General features: G+C 41.2%; 1 protein-coding gene across 1 annotated transcript in view; it reads right to left on the reverse strand.

Annotated features, from left to right (window-relative positions):
• The window catches only part of USP30 (ubiquitin specific peptidase 30), a 394,500-nt gene that overhangs the window by 344,774 nt on the left and 36,402 nt on the right, over positions 1–13,324 (reverse strand). Inside the window, exons 4-5 of the mRNA XM_078667396.1 lie at positions 8,037–8,140; positions 1,682–1,780 (exon numbers count right to left, since the gene is read on the reverse strand). Of these exons, the coding sequence (XP_078523522.1) occupies positions 1,682–1,780; positions 8,037–8,140 (203 nt within the window). The remainder of the gene's footprint in view (positions 1–1,681; positions 1,781–8,036; positions 8,141–13,324) is intronic.

Below are 13,324 nucleotides of genomic sequence, written 5' to 3' on the forward strand. Positions count from 1 at the left end.
TCTGGTGCATCTCTGGTGCAGGCAAATAGCATGGTCTTCCAAGACCATGGGCAGCACGTGCACAACTGAATCCCAAAGAGAGTGAGAGCAAGGGTGTGAGAGCTAGAGAGAGTTAGACTGTGAGAGAGTGAATGAGTGAGTTTCTGTGTGACTTTCTGTCCGTCCCCCAGAGGCGCACAGTGTTTACTGACTGCAGGACCTCACAGCCTTGGAGTCATGGTCTGACTGCAAGCATCAGAGACAAACCAGATGGGTATTTGTCACAGAGCCACAAGGCTTAACCCCCACAGATTTTTGGGGGGAGGGAGGGGACATCTTTAACACACTGGAAAACAAAATCTCAAAAAGACTTGAGAAAACGTTGAAAAAGATGTCTAAAAGGTGGACAGAGGTAGCTCTCTCCGGATCTGCGCTGATGCATGGAAAGAAAACAACAGATATCAGCACAATGGGGTGTTGCCCATATATACACCGGACACGTCACTTCCGGTGCAGAGCTGAACAATGCCATGTGCCGGTGCGCAGAGAGCTGCTCAAAAATGTCCAGATCCACTCTGAGGCAGGGGAATAGTCTAAGGTAGGGAATTCTGCAGCTATAAATCTCTATATGATAAGAAAATACCAAAGAATCTAAAGTATGAAGGAAATGTTGTTAGCTAAAGGAAAAGGGAAGAAAGAGAAAGCCATTTAAAATCTTAACCTTAACGACTAATTACCACCAGAACACTATGGTTTATTATACTTGGAATGCAAATCTATACCTAGAGATTAACATGTCTCAACAATTTAAGTGCCTTCACAGATGTAGTTCCACATCTGCTAAATCCAGTATGTGATGCACATTTCCTGTAGTAGACATAGGAGGAGCTAATGGCATTTAAGGGTTTCTTTTATGTCTGTCTGCTTGTAGAGTTAACATTCGGGCCAGGGTAACCCAGTGTATCCGGGAATGGCTGCAATTCGCCAACATTCTTTTTTCCTAAACAAATACTCAACATCCACACCATTCAAGGTGACAGAACTTGCTTCTTTCTAACCCAGTCAAGACATATAAAATTGCTGACTTGGTTTAAGTCACAGGCTGCAGAATATAAGGAAAACAAATTAGGCGATCATGGTTTAAAATCTCCAGCAGAACACAGCCTTTATTCCAGTCCCTTAGTATTAAATATCAATTTCAATTGGTTAGAATTAATTAAATATTAAACTTTCTGTTTTAAAGGCATTTGATAAAACCACACCCTAGCTGGCAATTGATTTGAATCAGTCCTACATTTCATAGCATCCTAAAATGTAGTTTTCTTTTGAAAGGTTGATTAACTAGATGCTCCCTCACTCATAAGTGAGATCACTTTATATGTGCAAAAAAATAAGGTATGTTCTAACAGCGCAAAAAAGTGCATGCCTTTTGTTGGCAGAAAGGGAATTTAAGAGGCAGCAGACAAGCATGTTTTGGAGCACACCAATTAATCATTTCGTTGAGACTGATCATTCATTGTGATGGGGTTTAGTTTGGGAACAAAGGAGTTATGCCATGGTGAAGGGTTTAGCAAGAAGAAATGTCAAATAAAGCCAGACTGTTTCTTGCCACATCAGAATACAATAAGGAGGTCACAGGCTACATGAATTTGCCTTACAAGTTGCGTAATATAGCATTACTAGTTCAGATAAAGGTGCTTACCTCCAATGATTGGACATCAAATAAATGTGTAACCCGTGGCCGACGATCCCTTTCATCTTCTAAGGAAGATGTCAAAACATGAAACAATTCATGAGCATCCTGCCAGGCAGAAATACGTACAAGTTTAGAAATAATTAACGACTTTCCAGTCCAAATATATGTAATTTGTACAATAGGCAAGACCTTGAATGACAAACACATTTTTTGAAAACTCCACCACCTACAAATGATCCAGTAGAACTACATGATAGGGCTACAAAGAGGTCTACAAGAATGAGGAGGTCTGCCTCCCCTTTGACTATCACAGTGATGTTTGATGTGTACATCTGTTAGACCAACCTTGGTTTACCTTCCTCGCAGAACTCTTGAATACAGGTTCTCCAAATTGTTATACAGTTCAATATGTTTTTGAAACGTAATCTGTTCCACAGTGCTATAACGAGTTAGGGACAGTTATATGAAGAAAATGTGATGTGGTCAATGTTTCATTTCTTAACCCGTGCGATAATACATGTTTTTTAAAGAATCAACATAACCACCAGTCACAAATAAAGTAGCAGCTTGCAACAACTTGTGTGATTTACTAGCTTCTTTGTAGTTTCTCTGGGGTAAATATCTGCTGGAAATATGGTGCTTTGCGTTCATTTAATCACATCAAAAAGTTAAAATTCTGAGACTATTTTAAACATGAAATCTAGCAATATCAAATGTGGTGGGGAGGTTACCTATAGTTCCATCCTGGTTAAGGCCAGATTGGTATTACGACAAATCCTCACTGAGCTAGAGTGATTTTCTGCAGGTCTGTTGTATAAATTGTGTCAATGAAATAGATGTCCTTAGATCTACTTTTGTTTCAAAATCAGTATGAAGGGAGACATACAACATTGGTTCAGACGACAACAAAATCCTGAAGAATATTTTAGGTTCTACCATTGGGTCAAATAGCAAGATATAACATTCAGCTTTAACTGTATTAACATATTTCTGTATGGACTTCTGGCTGGCCAATGCAAAGTTTTTACTATTGGTCAAAGACCTTTGCCACAGCTGCTCCCATTTCCAGATGTGTTGAATTTGCTCTAGCAGATAGAAAATGACAATGTGGCACACGCCATATCCAGCTTTTTGAAATTACTGGTTAAGTTTAGGAACTCAATGAAATAATCTATTTTTAAATATTTGTATTTTTAGAATTTTAACAACTGCTTTTATAAACTTGAAACGTTTTTTTTATTGATTGTAATAACATTGTCTGTTTTTCTAATCTCTTGTATTCATTTGGCACTTTTTGAATGTATGTTTCTTTCAATCTGTATGCTTTTATGAATTCATACTGAACTCGAATAAAGCTTTTTGAACTTGAATTTGCTCTAGCAAACCAGCTGTTTCTGCTCTTTGTGCTGAAAAAGTATTCTACTTGAGTGGATAAAGTAATTGCTGGCTCAAGGAAAGTTATATCAAGTACTGTGGTATCTTTAGGGCTATCTTCTATCGCTTGCAAGCACCAGCTCTTGACACGGGCAGTGGTGCCAGTTATCATACAATGGTCCCACCAATTCAATGGACAAATAGAAACATAGGCATTTATGCAATTAAGGATCCCTATCCAGTCCAACAGATTTCTCACCAAGGGTATTACTTGGCACATGTTGGATACAACATTTATGCTTGTAATTTGTCCAACACTTGATCTGCTACTTTGCCTATATCATTCCTCTACCTCAAGATTCCAATCCCTTCACAACAGAGAGGCACTTTTAGATTTGCCTATAACGGCTGAGTGATATTAGTTCCAAATGTGTTCTATTAATGTCTTTGAGCGTCCATGTTAAGCATTTATTGCTTCTGAAAAAAGACAAAGACGTGTTATTAAATTAGGGCCAGACTGGCCGTACCAGGAACTGGGCGTATTCCCAGGGGGGCTGGTTTTGCAGCAGTGCTGCAAAATAGGCACCAGTAACAAAAGCAGCTAGCAAGCATAATCAACTCACTTTCGTTTCAAGCCTCCCGCAGACAGCCAATGCTTCACACTTGCCCCACTACCTCCACAAACTCCCCTTGTAGTGGTCAGGCTCGCTCAAAACACACAGTGTGGGGATGGTCCGACATAATTGCCAGGGCTGCTTTGGGTTCCCAGTCCGGCCCTGTATTAAACATATCTGGCTGCGAATGGACAAGTTACATTTTTTGACTACCATGAATAACAAATCATATTGCATTTTAATTTACGCCAGATGCCTTCAAAGTATTTAGCTGAAACATGAAGTATTTTTTAGATTTATATAAATACAAAGCCTCAATCGGATTGATATCAGTCCAGATATGAAAGACTACTATCTGAGCCATTGATCAGACCAGACTAATATATGAAGAGAAAGTCCCCAAATACTATTGTCACTGCCGAAGTATGTTTAGCAATCTTTGGGGGTTTACTTGTCCATAAAATTGTGTTTACTGCACTATTTATAAGATCTGTGGTATCCCTTGGCTTCACTCCAGTACTTTTTATAGCATTCCATACAATTTCATTTAGTTTATCCTAGCCATTATGATAAGGATAAGAGTAGCTTAGCACAAAGTAACATCGAGTAGCACAGTGCATTAATGTGGGTTTCATAGTTTATGCATAAAATATCATGTACGTACTCAGAAATCTAAATGTCTTATCCAGCAGGTGACCAGACACTTTCAGAAAGATTTCGTAACACCAGACATATTCAACAAGGTATTAATGTTATTATGAAATATTAGGCAAACAGAAGAATATAATCCTATGTTGTGTCCCCCAACCTGGAGAGACCTGTCCTGTAGCCTCAAATCACTACAAACAGCAAAGGCTTGGGGTTTCATTGCACAAGTAAGATTATGGATGATAGCGGAACTCCTGTCTACTGCTCTATTAAGGTGAATTAATGCTGATCTAACACTATTCAAATATGCGTTTGGTTGGGTATATATTGATGGGAATACAGGAGTAAAAATGCCCTATATGAATTATTTCATCCCTACACACATTTTGTTCATAGTATGGTTTTAAATGTTCTAGCAAGAGCAATTACCTTTTTATGTGATTCATTTCTTTCAGGTAAGAAAGAACCCCTGAAGTTTTGGAATTATAATGATATACAGTCTATCATGGTATAAATTAATTCTTGTCTTCACAGACAAATCATGGCACTGATGATAAGACTCTTATTGCTAGAAGTTGTGCAAATATATTATCTTTACTTAATAATGCAAACGGACAGCAGGAGCCTTAACTGAAGCTCAAAACCAAGAGAAAGAAGATAATTTTAATTATGAGAATTGCTTTGTAAACGCATATATAAATACTGGAGTAATTTGAATTTTATGCATTTTATAAAATGTAAAGGTCAGTTCGTCAATAACTGATTTATTTCATTTAGGGTCACTGTCTGGCCCAAACCAGTCAATGTTTTGTAGTGATTATCGCAAATGCATTTTTTAAGCAAAATCATCAAATAAGGTTGGTACCATTTTATTCTGGCTCAGCCATCCTGGCTGCATTTTTAGTTTGTGGTGATTTTATTCTACTCCTAGAAGGCAATTTTCATGTTCTATTTTATGTTCATATGACCATAGATATGCCAGAGTCTTAAACTTTTGCAGTGTTTGCCATCTAAAAATGGTCACTTTGTAATTTGTTTATTTTCACTATTAGGATTAGAGGTGACATACAACCGTGACAAATTCTTGCTTTGATTTTGCCTGAATGTATTTTGTTGTAAATCCTATGAGGCATATAAGTTCTGTATAAATTTGTACTGTGCTTCCTTTATGGCCTTACGGCTGAAAAATGTTTATTTGGCCTGACAAGTCTTTCCTAAACAAATATCCCTTATGCTAGTACTAAGTGTCTCTTCTGCCCCAATGTGTAGTTTTCACAGTACTACTTTTACAGCTCAAACACCTATTTTCATATTCATTATTTCTGCATTTATTTTTGCCATTTGATTTTCTTGATTATTAAGTACTGATATTTAGGCGTGTATCTGACAGTTTTGCTTACTAAGATAAGTATGACAGTATATAGGCCAGAAAAGTTGGCTCTTCTAACAATTTAGATTCTTTACTCAGGATATTCTAAATCTACGGCCCACTCTGCACACGCCACATTTAAAGTATCAGGCAATGAGAATGTCATACTAGGATTCCCAAACCACAGTTACACAAACAAAGCTCTCAGACCCTTCCGCAGAGCGCCAAGGGGCAGGGAATAGTTACAGGGTCCAACAAGTTGGGGGTTAAGGGCTTTTACTCCTGCTGTCCCAGGACCAGCCTACTTTGGGCACTGAAGAGCTGGGCCAAGTGCTACTCCTTCAGCACTTAACTCAAGGTGGTAGCGTGGGTTGAGCAATCCAAGGCTTTCCTTGGGGAGGCAGGTGCAAGGCTTACACAGACACAAGACTCAAAATACAAACAGCATCACCAATAAACTGACCGTCCAGTGAATACTCGCTTCTGTGATAAAAAATATCTAAACTCAGGATTTCTTTTTTAGTTTTCAGCAAAATCAATGTATATTTTAATCAAGGCTGTGTAAGGGGTTCCATTCAAATTACAGAATATCAGGGGTGGTCTAAAAGCAGAGTGAAGTGCTTTTCAAAATCTTGCTCACTAAAGTAGTGAAGGCTCACCTGTGTGATAAGTGTGGAAAATCAGATTGCCAAAAGTTTAGAAGGTTTTTGTTTTTTTAATTGTTATGACATTCTTGTGACACAATTACTCCCATGAATGTACCGAGTAGGAGACTAATCCCATCATACTATAGGGTCATGCAAGATGATCAACTTTCCTAGGTCAGTCGTGAGGAGAAGTTTGGAGAAAAACCACGCAGGCCAATTTACTGACTGTGTGTGCTCATATGCTTAAACAAGTGAGCATTTTAAATTGGGGCAATTTAGTATTCCCCACAGAACTTGTTTGATACCAGTGGCATTCCATAAAATACATCCAAACATGTTTGCAAATCACCAAAAAAATGGCATACAAGGAGTTACAGTTATGCACATGACAGACAATTGTGGCGATCAATACATTCTGTGAGGATATAGTGAACATGTTTGTGTTGTTACTGGCTAATGATAACCAAGGAGCCTAAGCATTGCTTATTGGGGCGATCTGAACGCCAAAGAAAAAAAGATGAAACAAATTTATATCTTTAATCCTACTGTTGGCTCTGGCCAATGAATCCAAACTTCTGGTCACTTGTCACAGAGATTGTTCATTATAAATCCGATGGGTTGGTGATCTGGTTGAAGATTTGACTGAACGGAGTAATATTCCCCCGGATGCTAGAGTTCCTTCACAAAGAACAGCAGGTGCTGCTCGCTAAGGGGTCTCTTCTGCAATCATGTATTAGGTCTAGAAAGGAACATGCACTGCTAAATGCTGAATTTAGAGCACAGCTGTCTGTTATTAAGAAAATATACAATTGTTGTCGAATACTTCACACACATTGCTTACCCCTGAAACAGAATATCGCTATATGAAAAAGTGCTGTATTTAAAACATATAACTAAGAATATGTATTAGAGTGACAGGGTGAACTTTGGATTTCCAATAGTTCTGTAACTGATACGAATGTGTACCAAATTGTAATTGGACTACACAGTTGAATAAAAAAACATTCAAAAAAACAAAAATAATGATATAAAAATTAGCGCTACTCATTTCACTTTCTGTTGATACAATAACTAGTTACACTGTATTTTCTTAAGCATTTTCTTTTTTTGTTTATCTTGTGTAACAGCACAAAAAAACTATGTAGAATCTGACAGCCCCAAAAGTCAGGGTGACAGAACTGGGCAGAGACAAAGCTCAAGAAAATGACAGAGAAACAAACCAAAATGGAAAAACAAAAGAATGACTTAGTTTAATTTATAGAAACAATTATGACATACCTGGTTATTCATACACAGCATATGCTGCAATTGAAATGTAATGGTATTTTATAAACTGTATCAATAGTTTCTAATATGTTAATACTATTTATTGATTCTTCAGTTTAGAAGTAAACCCATCCACTGGCACAATAGACTGTTATGCACAAACTGAAGAACACAAATATGTATCTCTGGATGAAACAAGCCTATTTTTGTCAACAAAAATGCTGCTCGTTTCCCTAGAAACGCAAAGAAGACTGACAGTTTTCTGTTTTCATATACTGCATTGATTATACTGCACTCTAAAACTGAGCTACACTCTGGATAGCACCTAAAGCCTGGGTTGGTACTTTGGCGTGCATTAGAAAAAGTAAACCTATAATCAAATCAGCTTGAGAAAGGAAGTTTACAGCACGTTACAATAAGTTCAGCTTCTCCAGGTAAATTACCTGCTCTTCAAATGAGTTGATCTGCCAGCGGTATATTCGCAAAACCTCCAACAAGCTACTGGCATCAAGAACCTCTTCATCTGCTCCCTCTTGACTGGATAAGTCTGAAAAGATTAAAGTGATTATGCATGGAGTAAACTGCAAATATTGCATTAATTCATATATCAATATTCTAACACCCCTTCATTTAACAAAAAACAAAGTTTAACTGCCCTCTCTCAATTAACATAACATTTAAGGTAAATGAAAAAACATGGATTAAAGGCAATCACCCATCTACAGTATGCATTAGTGACTTTACGATCAACTAAACATAACAAGAACCGAACAACAAAATGAAGAAAAAAAGAAGAAGAAAAAAACAAATCAATCTTGGTGGGTGAATGGAACATGACCACTAGATCAGCATGCATTTGTACACGAACCAATGGGTGTGCAGCAATAGTCTGCTTAGCTCACAAGGACATCCTCCACTTCAAGAGTAAGATGACAGTAATTATGCTTTCCGGAGATACTTTCATAGTTCAGGATCACATGGTGGTATCCAGTAGTGCGTCGCTGACCATTAACGTGCTTTATTCATATCGGTCAGTGGGCTGTCTTCAATTGGTAATTCTACATGCAATCCAAATGCAAGAACTTTTTCTGGTGAGTACGAATATTTCCTCTCAGACAAAAATAGTTGGAAGGTCAGACAAGCTTGCTCACAACTGACAGCAAATAACTACAGATGCCAGATTCTTGGGTATTGTAAACTAATGGGGGAAAGGGTTTCCACTTTGAATTCTATGGCTCACCAATATAGGCAGTCCATTCCGCGTGCGAGGCAGCGTCTATGCTAATATATTCACTAGTAACAATGAGCTGACACCCCTCGCTGGTCTCATAATATTAGATGAAATTCAGAGGTGTCTATCATCAACATTTATTTGAATAATCCCAATCACTAATTCAGTTCAAGATTTTTCCACATTTCAAACTTAGGTGGACTCGCTGATTTTCAGTTCATTGCTGATTACTCTTGGTGATCATTAGGTCCGAATCCACAGCTCGAACTCGGAAGACCCAATAAGCAGTTCTTAAGTTTCAGTAAGCCAGTTGTTCTTGTCACACAGTCATATTCTCGATCCCCCCCAATATCCCATTATGACAAAAAAAGGCCCAGATCAAATCTAGGAAAGAAGGTAGATGAAGCAAGGTATATTTTGTTCACAATTGGGAAGAAAATATTTTCTATTAAAATCCAGCAACTTAAATTTGCCTATCTAGTAATTTTTGGGCGTAACTCAGGATCAAGTTCCAGTCTTCCTGCTTGTAATGTTTGTTCTCTTATTTTGAAAATGTCAATAAAGAAAAAAAAAAGTTTCAGTCTTCCTCATTCAATTCTTTTCATATGTCCCTGGACCATCTCTCGCTAAGGTTTCCTAGTGTGCGTTTAGTTAGATCCATAAGTGGCTGATACTGTAGGGTTATTTCCCCTGCCCACTTTAAATAATATGAGCAGCACAGTATGAGAAGGTGGCTTCGGATGGTTCCTCCCCAAGCAGAGTTCAGTGTCTTAGTTATTTATTCGTCCATGTGTCACAAATGTACCTGCTGTAACCCTGTGTGCCAGAAATAACTAATCGAAAGGCCTAGAATGCCATGCACGTTTAATTTCCCAATTTTTTCGATCCCTGCTCTTGTCCAGCTTTCCAGCCGTTGGCACTAATTTGTTTCCCTGATGCCATAGGTACTCTGAATCAAACATATTTGGAAATTGACAGCAGTTTGGGATTTTTCCACTAAATCTCTTTGGATCAAGTCAGATCTGTGAGGGTTGGATTATAGTTTCTGCTTCCTGGGGTGGGAGCACACTACAACCCTAACACATCTTCAACATAAGCAACATGCTTTATGTTGGTTCTTAAACAGCTTTTACCTTGGATAGCGGCCAAACAGGTATAAATGACACCAGGGCACACTGGGGAGAGTTTACATTATTTCTCTATTTTTTTTTTTTTTTTTTACAAACATTGAGCTTGTTGTAAGGTTTAGGTACCACTACAGGAATGCACCACTTCACATTACTTTGCAGTGCTCTACTAAAACTATGGAGTGATTGTATCAAAAACATACACAAATATACTGGATGAGATATACTCAAATCAACAGTGGATTTCAATTCATCCTCGAGAACGCACATAACTACAAATAGAGAACACATGTTTTAAGCTCTATAATCCCTCCCTAGATATTTCTTCAGGGTCTGTGAATAAAACCACATTATGAACTGTTCATAAAGTATCCAGGGTATTAAGTAAAATTAAAATTAAAAACCAGAGCAGCATGAATAGAACAGTCTTAAAAAATATTCTGCAAAACTATATTTACATCACACGCATCTATTTGTGCATATTTCTAAATTAGGACCGGAGGGTTACCTTTCTCTGTTTATTTCCCCAGCTGCACCATTAACAAAGGTTTTCACAAACTACATTTGCCTGGAACACGGTGAAATAGCTCGTTTGTAGAACCAACCATCATGGGTTGATCCTTTGAAGAGGCTTTTTGAGTTTCTACCCCACTCTTTCTTCGCTGCTCTAGTAGCAGATAAGTACTCTTCGAATGTTGTGATAGTGCTTGTGTTTTATGCAGATGTGTGTGTGTTTTTAATGATTTGCCTTAACTCGCCCAGTTCACTGCGGGCTGGCTTTCTGATCTTTGTACACAGGCGGGAAATATGGGGAAACAACTCACACAGGTCAGACACGTTACCTCCCTCATTCGATCAAATGAATCCCAGCAAACAAGGTTGCCTCCTACTCAACCCACCCTATAAGGGAAGGTGGCAATGACCCCAGAAGTCAATAGTAAGATGGACACCATCCTGGCTAAGTATGTCAAAGATCATGCGATGGAGATCGATCGCTCTTGGAGATCATGCCAGGACAAGCTCCTAGATGTCGCAGGACCCATGACGAAAATATTAGATATGGGTAAAGCACTTTGATTTCTCATGGGATACTCTCTCTGGTTGGGCCCAGGGAGTAATGATATTCCGGGGGTACGCCAATTACAATATTTCTACCGAGTGCCAGAGATCCTTGCTCATCAAGAAGGACCATATACCAAACTCTGGTGACGCATTGCTCGACCTCCCTGCACAAACTGCGAGAAGTCTTGGAGAAGGATGTGGGGGCGATTGATGAGGATGATTGGCGGGAGGCACTTGAGGCCCCTAAAGGAGCTGCAATTGCGATGCGTCTGCGGCTCATACAATTTAAGTATTTGCATCGAATCTACTATACCAGGGAGAAATTGTGGCGGGCAGGCCTGATTGCGTCCCCGGATTGTCTGCGGTGTGGTAGAGAGGTTGGATCATTATTTTACACAGTGTGGAGCTGCGGCTCGCTGGATAGGTTTTGGGGGGGTGTATGGAGCAGTTTGTCTGAAGTCCTGGGATGGGAGCTCCCCCATACCCCGCGGCTGGGTCTCCTACATGTTTTAGAAGGGGTGGGGGGCAACGTATATAAACAACACCTACTGTTGTTGGGCCTCACCATTGCCAAACGGGATGTGGCTAGAGCATGGAAGGATCCCCGGGCGCCGTTGGTGCTAGTGTGGAAGAGAGGACTTGATTTTTGTATGGGTTTCGAGCGTCCGATCTTTGAGGCCCGGGGTTGTCCTAGGAAGCATTATAAAATTTGGAAGCGATGGGCAGACTATAGGGGCCTCTGGCTGGAACCTCCTGTGGATAGGGAAGATCTGCTGGGGATGACATGAAAGGTTACACTACATTGGTGACAACACGCATATGGATGGATAATGCATTTGGAGTGGAAAGACTATCGTGCAGCGGGGTGGGGAGGGTTTGGAGGGGTTCCGGGGGGGGGGGGGGGGGGATGGGGGGAGGGGGATGGTAGGGCAGGTTTTTTTTTGTTATTGTGGCTAAATATCCAAAAGACACCCAGATTGCCAATTGTCTGATGTTGTATAAATGTTTGCAGTGGATTTCGGGGTACGGAGAGCTGCGTCTGGTATGCAATCTTTCAATAAAATCTGTTTTGAAAAAAAAAAAGAAGGACCAGAAGTTTCAATTCCTGCCCTCCTTGGAGTCGGGCCCTCTAGCAATCAAGGGTCTTTTCTGGGATCCTAAAACTGAACAAAATTCAAAACTGCGCGTCGAAAGCAACGGACACCCTGATGGGGGAGCTGCAGCAAAGGGTGCAACTACTGGAGCAAAGGGCGGAGGATGCCGAAGGGCGCAATCGCCGCAACAACATTCGCGTGGTGGGGCTGCCGGAGAAGATTGTGGGGACAGACATGTTGGGCTATCTGGAGGCCTGGCTGCGAGACGTGGTTGTCACGGAAGGGCTATCGCCGTTCTACACTCTAGAGCGTGCTCACCGCGTGCCGGCTCGTCCCCCGGCCGAGTGCCGGCTCGTCCCCCGGCCGAGGGCCGGCCCCCTCGCCCGGTGGTGGCGCGGTTGCTGCACTACAGAGATCGGGACCTCATCCTTCAAAAGGCGCGAGCTCTGGCGCCCTATAAGGTGGACAACGCCCAGGTCTCCATATATCCGGACTACTCCTTGGAAGTCCAGAGACAGCGGTCGACTTTTCTGGCGGTCAAGAAGGCACTTCGGGAGGAGGGCATCCGCTACTCTCTCCTGTTCCCAGCCCGCCTGCGGATCATGCTGGATGGCAAATCTTCCTTCTACGACACTCCCGACGACGTTTGGAACTGGCTGGAGTTATACAAGACCGGCGCGGATGCACTTCACGCGCCTGGGGAACGACGGAGGGCACCGCCAAGACCTAGGCGGAGTAGGAGGCACAAGAAACGGCCACCGAACGTTCGGACACCTTCGATCTCACAAACTGCGCTGGAGCGCAGAGATGCCCTCCGGGCGGTCTCCACCATCTCCCAGACAATGGGCTCCGCATCAGCTGTGGAGTCGGGCTCCCGGGGGGCACTGACGAGGGGACTTCGGAGGAGTCGGCGGCTGGAGGCCCCGTGCCGCCCCATGTCACACCTGGGACTGCTGATGGTTTGCTGGACGAATGAGGCTAATGCTCCCCTGCAGTGGTATTGTATAAACTGATGTGTTCTTGCTCTGGGTTTGGGTTGGTGGCGTCATTGACCTGTTGGGCCTGGAACTGGTGTTGGGCGGCCAACTTTTGAGGTGGTAACTGTCTTATTCGAGGAGGAGATGCGGGACACATGGGGCACGTTGGGGAGGTCTGACTGGGAGGAGTGTGCTGTTCACGGTCTGTTGGAAGAGGCGACAGGCCACCCACTCCTATCT

This window comes from Lissotriton helveticus, chromosome 11 (assembly GCF_964261635.1).
Source record: "Lissotriton helveticus chromosome 11, aLisHel1.1, whole genome shotgun sequence".
Taxonomy (NCBI): domain Eukaryota; kingdom Metazoa; phylum Chordata; class Amphibia; order Caudata; family Salamandridae; genus Lissotriton; species Lissotriton helveticus.